Below are 22,376 nucleotides of genomic sequence, written 5' to 3' on the forward strand. Positions count from 1 at the left end.
GGATAGAAAAAGAATCGGGTGTATATCCCTCTTAAAATTCATCATCTATCATAGCAAATCTTAACAATTCTAGGCCATAAGCAGCGTCTATCAAATTGCCCAGCCTTTTTGCCGTTGCATGCGGCAGGCTTAGTCCAATACCAGCGTATTGTATCGCCGTGGTAACAGCGGTTACGGCTCTACTCCCGGTCCCCGTAGAATCTTTCTCCCACTCAAAACCAAGCTTTCGTCCTCTTCTTCTTTTTGATCTCTTCCTCTCTCATTCTACTCTCCACTCTCATAATTTGGTGAAGGTGGTTTACTAGCTCTTGGATGTGCAATCCCATCTCATAGAGCCTCCATCATGATCTCCACCCGCCTCGCGCGCGCTGGTGCGCTGGTACGTCTTCCTCCCTCGGCTCATTATTCTCACGGCATGGCGCTCTACACGAGTGCCAGCCTGATTCTTGATGAATGGAAAACTGACTTGTGTTTCGACTTTAGGCCCCCAAGTTCCGTCTTGTAAGCAGTGACCTCATTGCCAAGCTCCATCTACACGTGGCGTCGCACATATGCCGGCGTGCATGATAGCTCAGACATAGCTCAAGACCTGCAGTTACTGACTTTTCAATGTATAGGTTACCGGAACTCGGGCCTTCGCTACCGCCAACCCTCTCGACAAGAAGGTCGAGATGACCAACCAGGAAACTGTGAGTGGCTGCCATCCTAGCGCCCGAGAACCGGGGCGTGGAGTGCAATTCCAAGCAATAGCGACTAACGTATTACATTTCAGGGCCACTACATCAACTACAAGAAGATGTCCGAGAACCTCGACATCGTCCGTTCTCGTCTGCAGCGCCCTCTCACTTTCTCCGAGAAGGTTCTGTACTCTCACCTTGACGACCCCCACGGACAGGACATCGAGCGTGGTGTCTCTTACCTCAAGCTGCGCCCCGATCGTGTTGCTTGCCAGGATGCCACCGCCCAGATGGCTATCCTCCAGTTCATGTCCGCTGGCATGGACCGCGTCCAGACCCCCACCACCGTCCACTGTGACCACTTGATTGAGGCCCAGGTTGGAGGTGAGAAGGATCTTGCTCGTGCCAACGACATCAACAAGGAGGTCTACGATTTCCTTGCCTCCTCCACCGCCAAGTACAACATCGGTTTCTGGAAGCCCGGTTCCGGTATCATTCACCAGATTGTTCTTGAGAACTACGCTTTCCCCGGTGGTCTCATCATCGGTACTGACTCCCACACCCCCAACGCTGGTGGTCTCGCTACCGCCGCTATTGGTGTCGGTGGTGCTGATGCCGTCGATGTTATGGCTGGTCTCCCTTGGGAGCTGAAGGCCCCTAACGTCATCGGTGTTCGTCTCACTGGTAAGATGTCTGGCTGGACCACTCCTAAGGATATCATCCTCAAGGTCGCCGGTCTCCTCACCGTTAAGGGTGGTACCGGTGCCATCATCGAGTACCACGGTCCCGGTGTTGAGTCCCTGTCCTGCACTGGTATGGCTACCATCTGTAACATGGGTGCTGAGATTGGTGCTACCACCTCTATCTTCCCCTTCAACGACCGCATGTACGACTACCTGAAGGCCACCAAGCGTCAGCACATTGGTGACTTCTCTCGCGAGTACGCCACTGAGCTCCGTGAGGATGAGGGTGCTAAGTACGATCAGCTCGTTGAGATCAACCTCGATGAGCTCGAGCCCCATGTCAACGGTCCCTTCACTCCCGATCTTGCCACCCCCATCTCCCAGTTCAAGGAGGCTGTCAAGACCAACAAGTGGCCCGAGGAGCTCAAGGTCGGTCTGATCGGCTCTTGCACCAACTCCTCGTACGAGGATATGTCCCGCGCTGCTTCCATCGCCCGTGACGCTCTTGACCACGGTCTCAAGTCCAAGTCTCTGTTCACCATCACCCCTGGTTCCGAGCAGATTCGCGCTACCATCGAGCGTGACGGTCAGCTCCAGACCCTCGAGGAGTACGGCGGTGTCATCCTTGCCAACGCCTGCGGACCTTGCATTGGTCAGTGGGACCGCAAGGACGTCAAGAAGGGTGAGGCCAACTCCATCATCTCTTCTTACAACCGTAACTTCACTGGCCGTAACGACGCCAACCCCGCCACCCACGCGTTCGTTGCCTCTCCCGATCTGGTCGTCGCCATGACCGTTGCCGGTACCCTCAACTTCAACCCTATCACCGACTCCCTCACCGACAAGGATGGCAACAAGTTCATGCTCAAGGCTCCCTCCGGTGACGGTCTCCCCACTCGTGGCTACGATGCTGGCCGTGACACCTACCAGGCTCCTCCCGCTGATCGTTCCACCGTCAGCGTTGCTGTCTCCCCCACCTCCGATCGTCTTCAGATCCTCGCTGGCTTCCCCGCCTGGGATGGCAAGGATGCCACCGATCTGCCCATTCTGATCAAGTGCCAGGGCAAGACCACCACTGACCACATCTCCATGGCTGGCCCTTGGTTGAAGTACCGTGGCCACTTGGACAACATCTCCAACAACATGTTGATTGGTGCCACCAACGAGGAGAACGGTGAGGCCAACAAGGTCAAGAACTACTTCACCAAGGAGTACGATGCCGTCCCCGCTACTGCCCGTGACTACAAGGCTCGTGGCGTCAAGTGGGTTGTCATTGGTGACTGGAACTACGGTGAGGGCTCTTCCCGTGAGCACGCCGCTCTCGAGCCCCGTCACCTCGGTGGTCTCGCCATCATCACCCGCTCCTTCGCTCGTATCCACGAGACCAACTTGAAGAAGCAGGGTATGCTTCCCCTGACCTTCACCGATCCCGCCGATTACGACAAGATCAACCCCGAGGACAAGGTCGACCTCCTCTGCACTCAGCTCGAAGTTGGCAAGCCCATGACCCTCCGTGTCCACCCCAAGGACGGTGGCGCCGCCTTCGACATCTCCCTCAGCCACACTTTCAACGAGTCCCAGATGGAGTGGTTCCGCGACGGCTCTGCCCTCAACACCATGGCCCGCAAGGCTTAAACTGCCTTTCTTCTGTCATGACTCCCCAACAATAAAACCTTCAAGTGTTTCGGTTATGACCGAGACACCTGTGTAAACTACGTTCTCTTGTGTGTTGAACAATTCAGATACATGCCTCTGAAAAGCACGGTGCGACACGGCAGCCATTGAATTGGTTGTTTATTGCCCATGCCCCTTTCGTGAGCAGATACGAGGAGTTGCGCTCTGGGAAAATTATGAATGAACTTGTGTTTTTGTAGGCCTGATTTCTCGGCCTTGCGTTGATTCCCGATATCTGGGTGGGCTCAATGGATATACTTTTTTTGATTTTTATATCACTGTTTTTGTATGTTAGGAATGGCATGCATACACAATTTCTTTTTTTCAATGTACTCCTTTCGTATGTTGTAGATTCGTATAGTATTTCAACCATATTCGGCATATTAGACAGAAATACCCTGGATCCCTCGGACACATCAAGGCTGAGATAAGCTTGCCGAGGCACGCCTGGGTAATTTCTGCCCCGCGTTCATTGTATAAGATTTAACTTGCACGCCATCAGGTCGTCTTCTTTCATTGGGTTCGGCAAGTTTAGCACTTCGATATCTCAAGCTCACTCTCACCACAACTCATCCATCCACATCAAGCCTAGAAGAGTGTCTTGAATGATAAGTCGACCCTTAGTTGACTACTGATTTGCACTTCTGGATCCAGATATAAGGACCGCATTGTTATATTTCCCCCTTCCATCTACTATCCCCACCCACCTCAAAAAATGGCGACCCAGCTCGTCCAACTCCCAGAAGTGGAGCGCCTCAGCGCTTCAGTCGTGAGAATCTTAGGCGCAAATCCGGGGAAGGTGAGTGCATAGATGCCATGATGTCACTAGAACATGACAGGCTGATCAATAGCACACAATGCAACACAGTTCACCCTTCAAGGTAAGCATGATATTCCATCCGAACTCACAGAAGACAGTCCCTAACCACATACTCAGGCACAAACACATACTTGATTGGCCGCGGCCACCAGCGAATCTTAATAGACACAGGAGAAGGCAAGCCCACATGGGCCGCAAACCTTCAGTCCGTTCTCTCAGAAGAAAAAGCAACAGTGCACCAGGCTCTCCTGACACACTGGCACCCCGACCATGTCAACGGGCTATCAGATCTGCTCAAACTCTGTCCCCAGGCTCAGATCTTCAAACACCAGCCTGATACCGATCAGACGGATATCCAGGAGGGTCAGGTGTTCTCTGTTGAAGGTGCTACCTTGACAGCATTCCATACACCTGGACATACTGTTGATCATATGGTGTTTATGCTCGAGGAGGAGAATGCTATGTTCACGGGTGACAGTAAGTGTCCTTATATCGGGTTATATTCATCCAACCCTTCCTTCCCTTCCACCAATAAAACACGATACACAATATCCCTATATAATGACACATCTAACCCAAACCCACAGACGTCCTAGGCCACGGCACAGCCGTCTTTGAAGACCTGAAGACCTACCTCAGCAGTCTCCATCGCATGCGCGACCGCGTCTCCGCAGGCCGGGGGTACCCAGGCCACGGAGCGGTGATGGAGAACGCCGGCACGCGGATCACCGAGTACATCAAGCACCGACAGCAGCGTGAAGACGAGGTCCTACGCGTTCTACGATTTGGAAAGCTTGATGTCGAGGCTGGCGAGGCCTCCCCGGAAAGCAAGCAAGCGTGGACGCCTATTGAATTGGTTAAGCGCATTTACCGCGACGTTCCTGAGTCTCTGCATCTGCCTGCTTCCCGTGGTGTGTTGCAGGTGCTGATGAAGCTTGAGGATGAGGGACGGACGGTTCTTGACTCGGATGGGAAATGGAGTCTTGCGGGTGAGAGGTCGGCTTTGTGATGACCATGGTTATACTAGTAGAGACGTTTGGCACACCACAACGCTAATTGATGGTACATACATCAGCCGAAAATGGCTACCTCCGTTTTTACCAACACTTTAGCATTCCAATGTAAAGGGAGGGGGATAAAAAAAATCCCTTAATGCTCACACCCGGGATCGATCCGGGGATCTTTCGTTAAGTATCTTAAGCAAGTACGAGACGAACGCCTTACCACTGGGCCATGCGAGCTGTGCGACGGTCACCTGATTTTTACATTTTCATCTTTCTATCAAATTGAGGTAAAGAACATAAAAAGATACCTAGAAAGACCCTTGAAAAGACTTATAGGCATCTAAGGCATCTAAAATGACGTGAGAAGGCACTTAAAAGACCTTTAGAAAGATCTATAAATATCCATCGAAATTGGCATCTAAAAAAAAAACTTATAAGACATCTAGAAATACTTATAAAAATTCATCTAGAAGACATCTAGAAGACATCCAAAATAAAAAAGACACGCTCATGTGAAGATTGCGATCACCTGACTGGGCCTGTACGATCCTCCAATGCGGAGTCAAAATGACTAGAAACCTGCCTGGAAACCTGAAAATATCTTTCCAGATTACAATAAAGAACCTTTCCTTGCTTTTTTCCTTGCTTTTCATAAATTTTTTTTTCACTGTCCCCCATGTGAGCGATATTGAGGTCCACACGTAGTTCCAGTGACGTTCGCATTTCCGTGCCCCCCCCCCCGCCTTGCTCACCTTCCTTTCTTTCTTTTTTTACTCTTCACAAGCCTCGACCTTTTTGAAATTACTATCTAGTATCTACTTATGGAGACAAATTGTTAGTCTGTTGCTCATCCGGAGTGAATATCCCCACTTGTTCCAAAGGTTGGTTCGCATTCGTCATGATCTCCAAGGTTTCCCCGCCTACGAAATTCAGTCCTAACTGCCTCTACAGGAATCCCTTGTGCCTGCAACATACCTCTCTAATATAATCTTTTCCCTTCCCGATAATCATGCCTTCGATCGAGCCCAAGAACGAAGCTCGCCTGCTTCTGGTCTCAAATCGTCTGCCGATCACGATCAAGCGGTCTGATGATGGAAAATATGATTTCTCAATGTCTTCGGGAGGGTTAGTCAGTGGTCTGAGTGGCCTCTCAAAATCAACCACATTTCAGTGGTACGGCTGGCCCGGTCTGGAGGTGCCCGAGCCCGAGATTCCCGTCGTGACGCAGCGCCTCAAGGAAGAATACGGTGCTGTGCCAGTATTCATCGATGATGAACTGGCAGATCGACACTACAATGGATTCTCCAGTCAGTTACTCTTCCCCGCGAAGTTCCTAGAATGTATACTGATACTTTGGTTTCTTGGATAGACTCCATCCTCTGGCCTCTGTTCCATTACCACCCTGGCGAGATCACCTTCGACGAGTCCGCCTGGGAAGCTTACAAGGAAGCAAATCGTTTGTTCGCCAAGGCTATTGCCAAGGAAGTACAGGATGGTGACCTGATTTGGGTTCACGACTACCACCTGATGCTGCTTCCTGAGATGCTGCGCGAGGAGATCGGCGACAGCAAGAAGAACGTGAAGATCGGTTTCTTCTTACATACACCGTTCCCTAGTAGCGAGATCTACCGAATCCTCCCCGTGCGGAATGAATTGCTGTTGGGTGTCCTGCATTGCGACCTGATCGGCTTCCACACTTACGACTACACCCGCCATTTCCTGAGCAGTTGCTCGCGTCTACTGTTAGTATACCCTACACAATCTAGAGTCTATATCTAACTGGATCAGGGGACTTGCAACTACGCCCAACGGCATTGAGTTCCAGGGCAAGATTATCACATGCGGAGCTTTCCCCATTGGTATTGACCCTGAGAAGTTCAAGGAAGGATTGAAGAAGGAGAAGGTCCAGAAGCGTATTGCCATGCTGGAGCAGAAGTTCCAGGGTGTGAAGTTGATGGTCGGTGTCGACCGTCTTGATTACATCAAGGGCGTGCCCCAGAAGTTGCACGCGCTCGAAGTGTTCCTCAGCGACCACCCAGAATGGGTTGGAAAGGTCGTGCTGGTACAAGTTGCCGTTCCCAGTCGGCAGGATGTTGAGGAGTACCAGAATTTGAGGGCCGTGGTGAACGAACTGGTTGGTCGGATCAATGGAAAGTTTGGTTAGTATTTTCGTCTGGTATTCTGAACGAGGCTAATCGTTTTTCAAGGCACCGTCGAGTTCCAGCCTATTCACTTCCTGCACAAGTCCGTCAACTTCGACGAGCTCATCGCTCTCTATGCCGTATCAGATGCCTGCATTGTCTCATCTACCCGTGACGGCATGAACTTGGTGGCGTACGAGTACATCGCCACTCAACAGAAGCGCCACGGAGTGTTGGTGCTTTCCGAATTCGCCGGAGCTGCCCAGAGTCTGAACGGCAGTATCATTGTGAACCCCTGGAACACTGAAGAATTGGCAGGCGCCTACCAAGAAGCCGTGACTATGAGCGACGAACAGAGGGCTCTCAATTTTGCCAAGTTGGACAGATACGTGTCCAAGTACACCAGGTACGTTTCCTTGTCAACCCTCCCAGATCATCCCTTGTTTCTTGTATTTCGTTCCCGACTGACCATTTCTTCTAGCGCATTCTGGGGCCAGTCCTTCGTCACCGAACTCACCCGGATATCAGCACACTCTGCCGATAAATTCCAATCCAAGAAATTGGCGGAAGAGGATGCAGTCGAAGGCGATGTGCTACCCACGAAAGACGCGTAATAATCTTTTGATGTTCCTCTTCCGAGACATGTTCCCAGTTTCCTGGTGCTTTGTCGGAACGGGGTCTTTCAAATGAAACTTAGATGGCCTTCACGAACATGGATGAGGCGAAATGTATTTTCTTAGAGGTTTCTTGTTGGTTTCTGCTTTTCTTTTTCTTTCTAAATTTGATTTCTGTATACAGGTTGGGTTTCCTCCTAGACCAGATTTATACTACAAAACATATCCCGAGCTGGATTAATGGTTCCTCCCAGTCGGAAATCAGGGCAGAGTGTGACTATATCCCAAAGGGGAGACAGCGAACATGAACAAACAAGCCAAACTGGGTCTTGTGTCCTTGGGGAAGTTTCTTTGTGTTTTCACACGTTTGTGTTACTCTCTCTACTTTTTTTTTCTGTAGAGCTGCCTCGTCGCTTGTAATTGAGACTTGGTGAGTTGGGGAAACTAGACAAGTTTAACCTTTGATATAATCGACCTATGGTACTTGGAGATCAAAATAGCTTTAAATATATCTTATCCTTGTGCAAAGTGATACTCAAAGGAAACAATACCAGGCCAGTTACGTGTGTAATAACTGGCTCTGCTCATTCCAGCCCTGGAATCATTCCCAGTGTCCAATCAGTGAGCAAAGCCACCTGCACTAATATGAGGCCTTGTTTGATCATCTATTGTTAACCAAATTACCTTAATTCGACAATCCCTTCGGAAAATCTCTCACCCTGGATATCTCTTATGTCCAAGGTCGTCCTTCTCCCGAGAATCTCCCTCTCGTCGCCCATAGAGGAGGAACAAGTCGCTGCTTACGACCCCAAGAAATACTATGTTCGCCAGCAAGAGCTCGATCCCGCACCGCATGTATTCCGGAATGGACGTCCTATCTGTCATTCCAGACCAGACTTTGGACCACTAATGAAGAGAGTTGGTTTACTAAAGATATTTGACTTAAGTGCCGCCGTCTTTGGCAATGTGACAACACCACATAATCATGAGATCCAACCTTTACCATTCTGCGCACCCGAGGTCCTCTTAGAAGCCGGTTGGAGCTATAGCGCTGTCCGATGCAAAACTATGTATCTGACAATGTAAAATGACAAGCCCTAGAGTCCAGTAGTGAGGGAAAGTTGATACCAATCAAGTTCTAGTTGATTTTACACCCGCATTTAGGGCAAGCTTTCTTTGCATCTATCTTGAAATTGCTCCGTTCGGACTAATCATTTTTCACTATATGGCTTTCTTTTCCGCTCTGTTATAGAGTAGAAGATACAAAAAAATGCATTTACAAAATGAAAAAAACACATAAATTGAGATTCTTGACAGTGATGATCTCAAAAGCGGTATCTATGAGGGCCGAGGTAGGGGTTGGGAAATCTATTTAGGTGAATTAGACACTCTAAAGACATATATAAACAATAAGAAGTGCAGATGCAATCTACGTACTTATTTATGAAGATTTTGCTATCAAATAGCCCAGTTACTCCCGAGTCCATCCAAGTCGATGTCTTATACTAGAGTGCAAACAGTGCAAACATGCTTCCCCGAGAAATTCTCGAAATCCTCAACTGCAAACACCGCAAGCTCGCAACCATTTGGGCGGTCACCACTACCATAAACCATTCGCGTGCTTGACCATCTCCAATCCCTCGTCTTCTCCAATCCCACCCAAATATCATCCGAAGAGCAACCGCCTGCTCCCCCACCAACAATGGCACCAAGCCACCTCCTCCGGGCAACAATGCCTCTCCGCGCCTCAATCACGACACCTCTGTCCCTGACACGCCCCTCAATCTTCCAATCAACCAGATACCTCACCACACCCCTCCGCAACGCCTCAACAACCACCCCAACTCCCACACAACCCAAGACCAAGGGCACAGACACACAAGCGCCCTCCCGACTTCGCAACTACGCCTCAGCCCTGAAAACCGGCACCGTAGTCTCCGTCGGCCGCATGGACCGCACGGTGGGCGTCTGCCACCGCCACACCCTCTGGGACCGACACATCCGCAAGTTCTATCCCCAGGAAACACACTACCTAGTGTCCGACCCTTGCAACTCCCTCCGCGACGGCGACGTAATCGAGTTCTCGTCCGGCGCGCCCAAGAGCCGAAACGTGCACCACGTCGTCGAGCGCATCGTCACTCCCTTCGGCGTGGCGATTGAAGACCGTCCTGCTGTTTTGTCGAAGGAGCAGCGTGAGGCTGAGCGTGAGACCCGCTGGGCGGCGAAGTATCTCCGCCGTGAGTCGAAACGGCTTGGTCGTGAGGTTGATCTTGTGCAGGAGGCAGCTAAGGCTGGTGTTCCTGTGCCTGAGGGTCAGGTTCTTTCTACTGCGCAGTTGATTCATCGGATTCATGCGGAGAATGAGCGGATCGGGAAGGTTAAGAGGATTGTGCAGGAGAGAGTGGCGGAGAGTGAGAGGACTACTCAGGAGAGAATGAAGGAGGCTGAGCAATGAGCAGTTTTAGCTTTGACTGAAGAAGTGTACGTTTAGCTCTTTTTGGGACGGGCTTCAGTATTTGAACTGTCTTGTCCTTTGGCCCTCGTGTTGCATATCGGAGGTTATGTACTGTATTATACCGCTTCAATCTATTTTCATTTACATTGTGAGATGTTGTATTTATGGGTGGATCTTCCAACTACATATGTACCGGATACTGCCAGGCACTCGAGACCTTTCCCTTTCCATTTTAGTGCTCACCTCTTGCCGCTTTTTGATCACTAAGTAAAACCGAGCACGTCCCTGAGTAGTTATATACAGTTATGAACTTTGATCTACCATGATGATGAGTATACTGGACAAGGGGATGATGCACTTGGCCCTGTGCTCACTCGTAAACCCTCGCCCTGACATTGGGTTGCGAGGTGTTTGGACTGTTGATACCTAGTTCTGAGTTTTATGTTTGTTTTATATGTTTTCCTCAATATGAATCATACTGTCCGCACATCATCTGTGTCCGACTATCGAAACAAGGATTTGCAAAGTAACATAAAGCCAATGTAGCTATAGCACTCCCGCCGTAGCACTACAGCACAGGACCGAGGGTTTAGTGCTACGACCGGACTATCTCTGCAGCACCAGTGCTGTGGGACTCGTCAAGGCCTACTAACTAGTGAAGTGGTCAGCTCTCGGTAGCCTATTCGTGAGTTATCCCGCACACCTGATTTGACTAGTATGTCCGTAACTTTAAATTGCGGTATGTACATATTTGATATTTATAATTATTTTTATGGGTGGCATTATACCTTCTATATAAGATATTTGTGCCTCGCACAGCTGCTATTCGGATCGACTGGAGTGGATACTGCTCTCACTAGTGCTGTCTCTGTATAGTGTCAGACAAGCTCTTAGTACTTTCGGTGCAGGCCATTCGGCCAGTAAGTATAGTAGACGATGGACTATTTACGGCGATATGGTCAATAGGAACAACCTTGAAAAGGAAATAAATGAAGAAGACCAATAGCAATAGAGGATGAAGGAACATAAGAAATAGACCTATAGGAATAAAGAAATAATGGAAAGCAATAGGATATCATATGCCAAACATACAAGTTCACTATTCTCTTGCATCACTTAGCTATTAACTTTCTCCCTCTTCGCCATGCCATCATTGTGTTTCCGTACCCTGCTCCTTCAATTTTATTAATCCAAATGACTTAGCAGTTGCACTGTGCTTGCTCCAAAGGGATTTACTAATTTATAGCCTATAGTTTTATGGTCGGCTTCCGTCAGTGTATTGAGGTTAAGCCAACGCCTTGGAGTGAGGCAAAGTCCTACTGGTTCGACCTAGTTAAGCCACCCAAAAAGGTCAATTGGTCTGAATGGGGTAACAAACCTGATACTTCTAATTGGAAGTTTTAGGTAGCCTATTTTCTTTGTTTATGAGGCTTTGCTGCTCTGGAGACAATCCAAATTCAAATCCTGAATTTGTGATCATCTGGACTTATAGCCATCCTACCGTACTTTCCCATACCTTTCATAAGGTGTCAAATATGACAGAATTCAGAGTGTAAAGCAAGCTATGGTAAGATCAATGAATATGCATCACTTACTGACAGAAATCTGACTGTACGACAATGTATGGATGGTATAAATGGCAGATATAGATGACTCTAACTAACGAGCACTTACTAAGCACTGATGATCGGTCATTCTGCACGCGACTGAACTGCCCAGGTGAGCATGATCACTGATCTGAGCCCGTGTTGGCATCTACTCAGACTGAGTCTGAGCACCCTCATAAAAGCGGCGGTAGCTCAAATAGGAAAGCCCCACCAGGGAAAATCCGGTAAAGGTGCATATGTAAAGATACATAGGTCTAAAGGATGTATGGGGAAAGGAAGTAGAGGAACCACCCATACATGTCAAAATTCAAAAAAAAACAGTGTACATCATAAACATGGGTTTAGCCTAGACGAAATTGTCTAGCCCAAAACCCTAATCATTCGTAAACAGAAAGAAAGTCACTGGTATCACGGAAGAATAACCAACTCCTTTACCCAGAAACGGCAATGTGCCCGTCAAATCCTGAACCTTTCAGCTTGGAGTTATGACCCCGAGAGACATGGTGCTCCCTCATCAATTGAGCATGGGGGTTTATTTATCTCCAGCTTTCGGTGTTGCCCGACCTCATCTTCTTTCTCATGGCTCCTCGGTGCTAACTCAAACCAAAAATCATGCTGCCCAGACCCGGACTTTGAGATCAACACTGCCAGTCGCCAGGACACATCGAATGGACATCTTTGTCGCATTGGGGTCTTCTTTCGCCCCGTTAGACGTAGCCTCGGCACCCTTCGCACCCTCGCTTGCACCGGCATCCTTAACCAAAGGCGGCGCCCACCGAAGCGAACTGATGAAGTGCTCGTGGGCCACGATCGTTCGCACACACTTGCATTCTTGCGTGAGATCCCAGCACCTCATGGTCTTGTCATCAGCTACCGAGATAAGGTATTTCCCGCCGGGATGGAAAACCAATGAGCGGACCCAATTGTCGTGGCCAATAAGAGTCTTGATGCAGTTTCCGCGGGTATCCCAGAGACGAATAGTCTTATCGCGAGAACCAGTAGCCACAAACTCGGCGGAGGATGATGCTGGCGGTGGCTTCTTTAGCCCTGCAAGGGCTGCGAAGTGAGGGTAACTTGTTGGCGGGGCAAAGGCCACACACTCGATATAGTGCTCGTGGCCTAAGAATGTTGACTTTGTGTCACCCGAAGAGATATCCCACAGACGTGCAACTCGGTCATCTCCACCGGAGAAGAGGAACCGGCCGTCTGGGGATGGTGTAACATCTCGGATCCAGTCCCCATGGCCCTGCATCGATTTGACACAATATCCAGTTGTGACGTCCCATATGCGCAGTGTGAGATCGCGAGAAGCTGAAACTAACAGGTTTCCTGACATTGGAGACCCTGCAGCTCCGGATGGAATGAACCGAACTGCTGAAACACTGTGGTCGTGTCCTGGTAGCGTTCGGATGTTCTTATACTCGTCAGCCGGGTCCCACAACTTGATCGTCAGATCTGACGAGCATGATGCAAGAAGTGTGCCTCCGCGCGGTCCTCCATAATCGACATCTAACACTGCCCTGGTATGTCCTTTGATTGTGCGCTCTAGTTCACCCAACTCCCAGTCCCAGATTTTGATTGTGGTATCGTCTGAGCCGGAGGCCAATGAAGAGAATATTGGATGGAAAGCGAGACACGATACTGGCGCTCGGTGTGATTGGAGGTCGTGGCGCGCTGGTGCTCGAGGCAGCCAGGAGACTGGGTCTTGATTTTTGCGATTCAGCGAAGTCGGGGTAGCGGTGTCCAGCTCAGACTGGAGTGCAGCGCATCGTGCTTCCAAGTCCATTATCTATACCGAATGTCATGTTAACACGAGGAAGGCTGGTATTGTGCCCGGTCTTCGCACCTTTTTCTGTAAACGGACTACGCTCGTCCATTTCTTTTCCAACAGCCCCTCATATTTCTTTAGTGTGATATCGTCGACTCGGATCGAGTCGCCTAGTTCTTCTCGTAAAGCGGCGGAGCTGTGGTGCAAATTCACAGAGGTGAGGTAGGCGATTATTCCTTTATGTCTGTCGCGAAACACCATCAGCGATCACCCCCTAAATGAAGCAACTCAGGTCACATACAGCTCCTCCGCCTGTCGCGACGTAAGAAGTTGGCTCATGGTGTTATATGTGCTCTCTGCTTTCCCTTATCCAAATGCGCATACACCAAGTTCGGAAATCTGTTGGAGGGGGAAAGCGGGAGCGGTATCGAAATAAAGGGGAGTTGAAAGGGTTTGTGAGCTGGCGAATTGGCGAATTGACGAATTGATCCCAAGAGAAGGAGAAGAAACAGAAAAAAGAGAAGAGAAGAGAATAAATATGAAGTTGTGATCCACCGCGGGGGATTTAACAAAACAATCTGCCAAGGCTTTTGTTTACTTTCTCTTCAACTTCCAACTGTTTATTTTCTTTTAACCGTTTCGACTAATATCTTCAACCCCCTGTCAATGTACATTTGATATTTTGACTTGCATATTGCTCTAGTCAGGATCGCTGTCTTATTGACCAAGACAAATTTGTCTTTCATACCCTTTGGGCACCCAACACAGTACGCCCATCTGAACTCACCCCCGAGACACTCCCCGCGACCAACTCAGGACCTTTTATATCTTTCTCCGGAACCTGCTTTGATGCAATGCACAGTTCTGATCGTACACTGCAAAACGTGCTGACTCCTTCCGTTTCCAGCCGATAGTTCCCCGTTCGCCCGTCAGAATGGCTGAAGCCACAGAGGACTTCTCCTCCTTACCCTTACCCGACCGGTTCGCTCACAAGGTGCGCTCATTCCTGCGTAATTAGACCGACAGGATCACTGAAAAGTCTAACGATATACAGAACTGGAAAGTCCGAAAGGAGGGATACGAAGATGCGAAAGCGCAATTTGAAAAGACCCCAGATGAATCACATCCGGTCTTCGTACCATTCATACAAGATCCCGGCCTTTGGAAAGGGGCAGTGGCAGATTCCAACGTCGCAGCACAGTCAGAAGGTCTTGCAGCATACTGCGCCTTTTTGAAATTCGGAGGAGGCCAGGCCTGCACGAGGTGCGTCAACCCCCGGTCTTAGTCGCGACGGTCTTCTTGGTCGCCCCTGAATCCACTAACACTATTCTCCTTTATAGATCCCGCACATATACAATTGGACCAATTGCTGAGAAAGGTCTCCCATCTACACGACCGGCCGGTAAAGCGAGCGCCCAGGAAGCTCTGTTATTATGCGTCGAATTGGATAAGGCCGATCCGGTGATCGAAGAACTACTACCTATACTATCACACAAAGTACCTAAGGTGATCGCCGCCACTCTCGCGGCCTTGACCCTCATTTATCACAACTTCGGCTGCAAGATCGTCGACCCGAAGCAAACGTTGAAGGCGCTGACCAAGGTTTTTGGTCATGCCGATAAAAATGTCCGCGCGGAAGCACAAAATCTGACCGTGGAACTCTATCGGTGGCTGCGGGAGGCCATCAAGCCTCTGTTCTGGGCCGATTTGAAACCCGTGCAACAGGGAGATCTAGAGAAACTATTCGAAGCCGTGAAGCAGGACCCCACGCCGAAGCAAGAGCGATTTACTCGGGTACAACAAGATGCCATGGCCGCGGCCAGTGCTGCACCGGCAGGCGAGGACGGTGTAGAACCAGCCGGCGACGAGTTTGACGAGGAGGAGGATGTGGTGGTTGTTGATGCCTTCGACCTGGCGGAGCCGGTTGATGTCATGAAGAAAATCCCTGAAAACTTCCATGATCAATTGGCCTCGGCAAAATGGAAGGACCGCAAGGAAGCTTTGGACGCTCTCTATAACGTTATCAACGTTCCCCGAATCAAGGACGGGCCCTACGATGAGATCGTGAGGGGATTGGCCAAATCCATGAAGGACGCTAACGTCGCTGTCGCCACGGTAGCTGCGAACTGCGTGGACGTGTTGGCCAGGGGTCTTCGCAACGGATTCACCAAATACCGAAGCGTCATTATGGCACCCATGTTTGAACGTCTGAAAGAAAAGAAAACGACTGTCGCAGATGCTTTGGGCCAGGCGTTGGATGCTGTCTTCACGACGACAACGCTTACGGACTGCTTGGAGGAAATCTTCGAGTATCTCAAGCACAAGAACCCACAGATCAAGCAGGAAACTGTCAAGTTTTTGGTTCGCTGCTTGCGCACAACCCGGATAGTACCAGCCAAGGCAGAGCAGAAAGCGATCGCTGATGCCGGCACAAAGCTATTGACCGAGTCAGCTCCGGCAATCCGTGAAGGAGCTGCTGAAATTCTGGGTACATTAATGAAGATTCTGGGTGAACGGGCCATGAACCCGTATCTCGATGGTCTTGACGAGATTCGTAAAACCAAAATCAAAGAGTACTTCGGAACCGCCGAAGTCAAGGCCAAGGAGCGACCCAAGGCTATTGTGGCGCCCCCAAAGCCCGCTGCCCCGGCTGCCAGGAAGGTCGTTGGCAAGAGGCCGCCGGCAACGGGACTGAAAAAACTAGCCCCTGTAGCCGCTCCACCTGCCCCAGAAGAACCCCCAGTCAAGCCTGCATCCAGAGGAATCCCTTCGAAGCTCGGTGCTCCTAAGCCCGGCCTTACAACTCCTGGATCAGCTCTCAAACTGCAACGGAAGCTTGCTGGCCCTGGAACCACTGCATCGCCATCAAGACGAGTTGCTGCCCCCCGGAAGAGGATGTGGCTCCCCCACCAGCCGCTCCTAAGTTCGGTCTTGGTCGTGGCCTTGCGGGTCGGCCCATTGCCAGACCTTCGGCGCCTGCTGAACCTGCCGCCAATGCTATGGCAGCTGCCGACCGTGCTGAGTTAGAGGAACTACGGGCGGAGAAGGTGAAGCGTGCTGAGTTGGAAGAACTACGGGCGGAGAAAGAAAACCTGTACCGAACAGTGGAAGATATGAAGTCTGAGCGTTCAAGGCTCAACTCAACGATCACTGAACTTCAGAACCAGAATGCACAGCTGATTGAAGACCACACCCGCGATGTCCTAAGCATCAAGGCGAAAGAGACTCAACTTGTTCGAGCACGGAGTGACGCAGAAACTGCGGAGGGGAGTGTTCAAAAACAGCAGAGAGAGATCGAAAGATTGAAGCGTGAACTCGCACGAGCACTTCGCGCATCTGCCGTAAGCCCACCTAACGCTATCTCCGATGCCGGAAGCATGGGCATGCCAGACACAAACTCCATGTATCAAGACCACATCGGCAACAGCAATGCTGCTGCACGATCTGGTCTTCACATGGGATCCCGCTTCGAAAGCTCGCGTCCTCGAAGCTACGCCTCTGCTACTCCCAGTGAGGAGAAGGAGTCCAGCGGGATGGAATCACCAGGACCCAGCAGTCGCAATGGCGGCCTCGGCCGACGCAATCTGAGCCCTACATACGGTTACTCGACCGTTGGCAGCCCCACACGCTCAACCCGAGACTCCAACGCACATCTGACCGAAGACGACCAGCAGCAACCCAGATCTTCTGAACCGGCAGAGAACTGGAAGCGAGCCGCGGAAGTCACCAGCCAACTGAAGGCGAGAATTGAACAAATGAAGGTGAGTGATTATATAGTTTACTTCTGTCTGAACTGGCTAACAAAATATACAGGTACGCCAAGGGCTTTCACGACCTCCTCAACGTTAATGACCAAATGACCGCGATCACGTTTATGTCTCGTCCTTCACACTATACACCTTTTTCGCTTGCTTTTTGCTTCAACTTGTGTCTTTAGACGGGGTTTCTCAGTGTCATTCATATTAAAAAAAAAGATCGGTGAGCATCTCTGGTCTTCTGGGGGCATGGGGCTGGGCTTTTGGGTTTCTCTGTTTTTTTTTTTTTTTTCTCCTATGCTTTGGCCGTGGACCTCTGGATCTTCCTGTAATTTCATACCAGCCTTGTCTTTTATCCTTTTCATGACTATCGATATTTAGGTCTGAGGGTGTAAACCCATTTGTTATTTCTATATGTATTTCTGCCTCTGGATGTTCTGGATGTTTTGTATGTGACTATGTATATCTCTGAACATGCCCCTCAATGGTATATGTGGCAGACACTAGTGGAAGAGTATAAAAGCCCACTAGACTACCCCTCTTCCTCTTCCTCTCTTACATCTTTCTTTCATACTCTCTTCCCACTTTTCCTAACAATTCATCTCAAAATGGGCTGGTTCAGTGGTGATTATCCCCTACTCCCTACCAACCTTCCACTAACTCACATCTCCCTAGACGATTCCAACCAGGCCCAGGCCTACAACACCTACAACGACCAGCCAGAACATGATCCATCCGTGATCCACGAGCTGATCGCTGGTGCCGCTAGCTACGAGGCAGCCAAGGCCTACGAGAACCACGTTGCTCAGAACGGTATACACCCCCTCCCTTCCCGCTTTTAATCATTCGGTAGACAAAGTCGAGCAGAGACAGAGAAATGCTAATACTTCTTTGTTATAATAGGCGAGCCCGAAAGCCATGCAAAGGCCAAGGAGATCCTTGCTGGATTTGCTGGTGCCTTTGTCGACCGTGAGGTTGAGTCTAAGGGATTGGACTTTTTTGATAGGGAACGGGCCAAGTATGATGCCAGACAGCAGGTTCATGATGCGTATGATTCCAATGGAAATCAGTTCTAGATAGTCTTGTGTGGATGGAAGATATATATTGTACATAAGTAGCATGTGTACTGGCTATGTTAAGGGTATTACCCCTCATTCTCACCTACCATCCATGAATATATATAGCCTGCCCCGTCTTGAATCCTCAGATCTTTAATAAACGGCTACAAGGTCTGTTTCTTCAATAGAAGACCATTTGATAGGAGTATGTAGAGATGTTTAAGATATGTGCCAAGACGGAACTATCTTTTAGAAAAGACTTGGTATTCTTGGCGGGTGCCACAATCCCACACAGGGAAGAGAAAATTTTGAGAAAAACGCCGATCGAGAGATTTATCTATAGATATCTGCACATGAACTCTCACATTGCAATTTAAAAGATACACTACAAATACACTACAAATACATGCAGACGACATGAATGCCTAGTTCTGATGGGACTACAAAGACCATCAATAGATTGAACAGGTAAGAAATGCATTCATGGGTATCTGCAGAAAAGTGGTACATAGGGCCATTGGAGTTCGTGAGGGAAAAAATGTGTCTTTTTTTGTTAGAACAGGATCCAAAAAGGGCCAAAGGGCTCTTTCACACCCATCTAAAGCTAAATTGGCCGTCAATAGATCGTCGAAGCCTTGAACACCTTGTTGTTTCCCATAACAACTTATTATTTTTGAGATCCGAGCGCTTCGATTAGAAAACGATCCCGTCAAACAGACATCAAAGGAAGAAAAGCTGTAGTTACACAAGCATTTAAACCTTGATGGCGGCATCGAGAGCCTTCTGCTTCTTCTCGATGCGGGCGTTGGCCTTGGCACCCATGATACCACCACCCCAGTGGCGGCGGGCCTCCTCGTTCTTGTCGGTGTAACCCTCCTTGATGGCGGAGAGGAGCTTGGCGAACTCGGCCTTGTCCTCGGCGCGGGTCTCGGTCAGGGCGAGAACGGCGGAGGTCTTCTTGTGGACGACTGTGCCGAGACGGGCCTTGCCCTTGACAATGGCGTAGGGGACACCCATCTTGCGGCAGAGAGCGGGCAGGAAGACAACCAACTCAATGGGGTCAACATCGTGGGCGATGAGGACGAGGGAAGCCTTCTTGTTCTCAACGAGTCCGACGACGTGGTTGAGACCGTACTTGACGTTGTAGGGCTTCTTGGAGACATCCTCCTTCTTCTTGCCCTCGGCGACGGCGGTGGCCTCCTGGACGAGACGCTCCTTCTTCTCGGCCTTAGTCTCAGGACGGTACTTGGAGAGGAGCTTGAAGGTCTGGGCAGCGGTGTTGCGGTCGAGAGTAGCCTGGAACTGAGCGATGGAAGGAGGAACCTTCAAGCGCATGTTCAGGATCTTCTTCTGGCGCTGAAGACGGACATACTCGGGCCACTTGACGAAGCGGGAGAGGTTGCGACGGGGCTGGATGTCCTGGCCGATACCGAAGTTGCGAGTGCGCTTCTCGATAAGGGGGTTCTGTGTACGAAAGGTTAGCGTCTTCAGGACTCAATGCACTCCTAAGGGAAAGAGAAAACGAACCTTGGCGGCCTTCTTGCCAGTGCCAGCCTTGCCCTGGGGGTAGGGCAGAGCGGCGGTCTTCTTTCCGGACTTAGTAGGAGGCTATCATTGAGGAAAGAAGATCAGCGTGCTGTTCACATAGTGCTGCATCTTCTTTGAACTCTAAGGAGAACATGAGCCAAGCCGTGTTACGGGCATTGACTCCATGCTTCCAGCCAAAATCATCACACGATCGCGACACATCTCTTTCGAGGCTGTGCGCGATCGGCGGAATTGCTTAGATCAGAGATCTGAAGCAAAGCGAATGTCGTGAGACATCGCGAGAGAGAACTAGAAGAAGTCTCTGTTATCAAGAGACATTTTATGTACTCACCACCATTTTGTCGACTGGGATTGCGCTGATTGACGGTTGACGGATGAGAAAGGAGAAAGTTCGTGTGGATGCAACTTATGAAGTTTCTGTGGGTCGCGCTAGCGCGCTCATGTGACCAGGGCTAGGGCTTTCCGCTAGGGCAAATTTCCATAACCATGTGGTTTAAGTCACATGACATCCAACCTGTTTATTCTGGCGGCAGCGATGGAGGGTAGCTTCCTCAATGATCATAATCTCTAAGGTAACGATAGTTTTCTTAATTTTGTATCCCTCGAATTTCTTCAGAAACAATCTTCAAATTCAAACGATGTCAAAATACAGTATTCTGTTCGAATCAGCACGCTGATCACCTGGGGTATGCAAATCAGCCTTACTCCCGATACATATCTAGCTCTGGATTGGTCATGGCGCTATATTACCCCACACCTGGTACTATTCCTACGATGTCCATCGTCTGTAAATGGTGATTGGATGTTGCTTTTAGAGCTTCGGAAACTAATCACGTACCACAGTATAACATACTGTGCAGAGATACACCCGCAGGGAGTGGAAGGATCGCTTGAATACGCAAGCCAGAAAGCATTCACCTCGCAGCTATAATCCAATTCGGAATCGAGCTGGTGCAACTCAGTCCAGCCCGCGATTGGATTGCCCGTCGGTGTTCGTTCATAGCCCAGGTACTGAGTCGAGCAATACGACTGCCCACCAATATCACCTGAAGACTCATGTCATACAATACGCCAAGTTCCACGTGAACTATATCAAGTTGTTCCGAACGCGGACCGCACATGACAAAGAAGAGGACTCATGAATTTCCATTACCATCAGAACTCGAGCATCATCAGAGCATGGTTGAGATCTTCTGAGGGTTAAAGCAACTTCGAAGACGTGAAAACTTCCCTACCTCTCCTGCTCAAACAATTCCCTTTCGAATGCAATATAGTCGACAAGCAAGACTCTGGATTCTATTCAAAGGCTTATGAATGGAACAAACATGGCTGGTAGCAGCCGATCCAGGCAAATGAGCCGAGGTACGGAAACCCAAATGAAGAACGAAACTCTGTTTTGATCGCGATATGTTGGATTAAAACCAACTCACCGCAGTCACTGTGGTTCCATCGATCTCTCCAGAGGCAAACCGGACTTAGAATTGAACAGCACCACCTTGCATCAGTTACAACAGGAATGGTTACTCGGGACTCATCACCCTTTGGGGTATGATCACACTATGAGAGCTGGATGCTCACTTTCGTTTCCGAAAGAAAAAAATTCAACTATTGGACTTTACAAAACTTCACAATGTACAATCACATCACTCAATATATCATTAGAAGGCATAACCGGAAGTCTAAAACAGTACTCCCAAATCCCGCGAAAGCAAGTCTAGAATGCGTAACCAGAACGCCTTAGATAGACCAAATGGGACACAACGTTCCTCAGATCCATCAATATGCAGCTCATCAAAAGATAAAGGATATATCCTCTATAGATCACCTCCACGCCCCCAGCCCAGGCAAAGCCCCACGACCCAAACTAGTACTAGCAGCCTGAACAGCCTTCTTCTTACCCAACGATCCCTCCTGAGCACGCACACCAGCAATGATCTTCTCAATATGCGTCTCAACCACAACACCACCAACAATCATCTCCCCGAGCACAGCATGCAGAGTCTCATACCCGAAGATAAGATCCAACTCGCAGACATTCTCGAACATGCGATCCAGCGCCTCGACAAATACCTGAATCAGATCGATCAGAGCGAGCGGGGACTCAGTGGATGTGGAGATCATGATGAATGACAGTGTTGCATAGGTCCGGTATGTGATTTGGGTGGGGGTATCGGAGGGCCCGGAGGCGGAGGAGCTAGCGCCTTGCGAGAGGAGAGGAGGGAGCGGGAGGAAATTGCATGCACTTGCTGGACGCTGGGCGACTAGACGGTATATTTGCGCGATCAGGGATTGCTGGGTTTGTGTGTCCTGTTTCGGGGGTTAGTTGGGGTTGTCTTGTGCCGGTTTGGTGTGAGTGCGGTCGACTCACCAGCTGCGTGTAGAACTTGGTCAGTCGGGGCTGGCCATTATTATTGAAGACGAGGACTGCGTTGATCATCTTGAACTGGTGTGGAATGGAGAGGAGGTCAGTCTTATCTGGATGCGATAGATGATGATGCGGTCTTGGCTCGGGAGACTTGCCCCGTGCGCCGATCTGGAGAAATCGATATCGACTCTACTTTTTTTTGGGCTT

The 22,376-nt window shown here is 49.7% G+C and overlaps 10 protein-coding genes across 10 annotated transcripts; 7 read left to right on the top strand and 3 right to left on the bottom strand.

Annotated features, from left to right (window-relative positions):
• Positions 1-343: 343 nt before the first annotated feature.
• Positions 344-2,995, top strand: acoA (aconitate hydratase ACO1; the record flags this gene model as incomplete). Its single annotated transcript, XM_056724351.1, has 4 exons — positions 344-379; positions 484-501; positions 618-689; positions 773-2,995. 4 exons carry the CDS (start codon positions 344-346, stop codon positions 2,993-2,995), a joined length of 2,349 nt encoding a protein of 782 aa, XP_056580601.1.
• Positions 2,996-3,749: 754 nt separating this feature from the next.
• On the top strand, positions 3,750-4,863 carry N7517_006622 (uncharacterized protein; the record flags this gene model as incomplete). Its single annotated transcript, XM_056724352.1, has 4 exons — positions 3,750-3,833; positions 3,903-3,915; positions 3,972-4,331; positions 4,442-4,863. 4 exons carry the CDS (start codon positions 3,750-3,752, stop codon positions 4,861-4,863), a joined length of 879 nt encoding a protein of 292 aa, XP_056580602.1.
• Positions 4,864-5,867: 1,004 nt separating this feature from the next.
• N7517_006623 (glycosyltransferase family 20 protein) lies at positions 5,868-7,613 on the top strand (the record flags this gene model as incomplete). Its single annotated transcript, XM_056724353.1, has 5 exons — positions 5,868-6,165; positions 6,228-6,600; positions 6,647-7,017; positions 7,066-7,405; positions 7,481-7,613. The coding sequence occupies 5 exons, from the start codon at positions 5,868-5,870 to the stop codon at positions 7,611-7,613; spliced, it is 1,515 nt and encodes a 504-aa protein (XP_056580603.1).
• Positions 7,614-9,315: 1,702 nt separating this feature from the next.
• Positions 9,316-10,068, top strand: N7517_006624 (uS17 family ribosomal protein; the record flags this gene model as incomplete). The annotated part of the gene is made up of 1 exon (XM_056724354.1): positions 9,316-10,068. The coding sequence occupies one exon, from the start codon at positions 9,316-9,318 to the stop codon at positions 10,066-10,068; it is 753 nt and encodes a 250-aa protein (XP_056580604.1).
• Positions 10,069-12,285: 2,217 nt separating this feature from the next.
• N7517_006625 (WD40 repeat domain-containing protein) lies at positions 12,286-13,782 on the bottom strand (the record flags this gene model as incomplete). The annotated part of the gene is made up of 3 exons (XM_056724355.1): positions 12,286-13,464; positions 13,522-13,687; positions 13,745-13,782. The coding sequence occupies 3 exons, from the start codon at positions 13,780-13,782 to the stop codon at positions 12,286-12,288; spliced, it is 1,383 nt and encodes a 460-aa protein (XP_056580605.1).
• A 595-nt stretch (positions 13,783-14,377) lies between these two features.
• N7517_006626 (putative spindle pole body component) lies at positions 14,378-17,292 on the top strand (the record flags this gene model as incomplete). The annotated part of the gene is made up of 5 exons (XM_056724356.1): positions 14,378-14,437; positions 14,498-14,706; positions 14,784-16,340; positions 16,409-17,204; positions 17,257-17,292. 5 exons carry the CDS (start codon positions 14,378-14,380, stop codon positions 17,290-17,292), a joined length of 2,658 nt encoding a protein of 885 aa, XP_056580606.1.
• Positions 17,293-17,806: 514 nt separating this feature from the next.
• On the top strand, positions 17,807-18,274 carry N7517_006627 (DUF3759 domain-containing protein; the record flags this gene model as incomplete). The annotated part of the gene is made up of 2 exons (XM_056724357.1): positions 17,807-18,011; positions 18,102-18,274. 2 exons carry the CDS (start codon positions 17,807-17,809, stop codon positions 18,272-18,274), a joined length of 378 nt encoding a protein of 125 aa, XP_056580607.1.
• A 735-nt stretch (positions 18,275-19,009) lies between these two features.
• Positions 19,010-20,141, bottom strand: N7517_006628 (60S ribosomal protein eL8; the record flags this gene model as incomplete). The annotated part of the gene is made up of 3 exons (XM_056724358.1): positions 19,010-19,720; positions 19,784-19,864; positions 20,136-20,141. 3 exons carry the CDS (start codon positions 20,139-20,141, stop codon positions 19,010-19,012), a joined length of 798 nt encoding a protein of 265 aa, XP_056580608.1.
• A 437-nt stretch (positions 20,142-20,578) lies between these two features.
• N7517_006629 (uncharacterized protein) lies at positions 20,579-20,946 on the top strand (the record flags this gene model as incomplete). Its single annotated transcript, XM_056724359.1, has 2 exons — positions 20,579-20,587; positions 20,665-20,946. The coding sequence occupies 2 exons, from the start codon at positions 20,579-20,581 to the stop codon at positions 20,944-20,946; spliced, it is 291 nt and encodes a 96-aa protein (XP_056580609.1).
• A 679-nt stretch (positions 20,947-21,625) lies between these two features.
• Positions 21,626-22,241, bottom strand: N7517_006630 (putative AP-3 adaptor complex subunit sigma; the record flags this gene model as incomplete). The annotated part of the gene is made up of 2 exons (XM_056724360.1): positions 21,626-22,111; positions 22,173-22,241. 2 exons carry the CDS (start codon positions 22,239-22,241, stop codon positions 21,626-21,628), a joined length of 555 nt encoding a protein of 184 aa, XP_056580610.1.
• Positions 22,242-22,376: the final 135 nt, after the last annotated feature.

This window comes from Penicillium concentricum (genome assembly GCF_028827145.1).
Source record: "Penicillium concentricum strain IBT 3081 chromosome Unknown utg000002l_segment0_segment0, whole genome shotgun sequence".
Lineage (NCBI taxonomy): Eukaryota > Fungi > Ascomycota > Eurotiomycetes > Eurotiales > Aspergillaceae > Penicillium > Penicillium concentricum.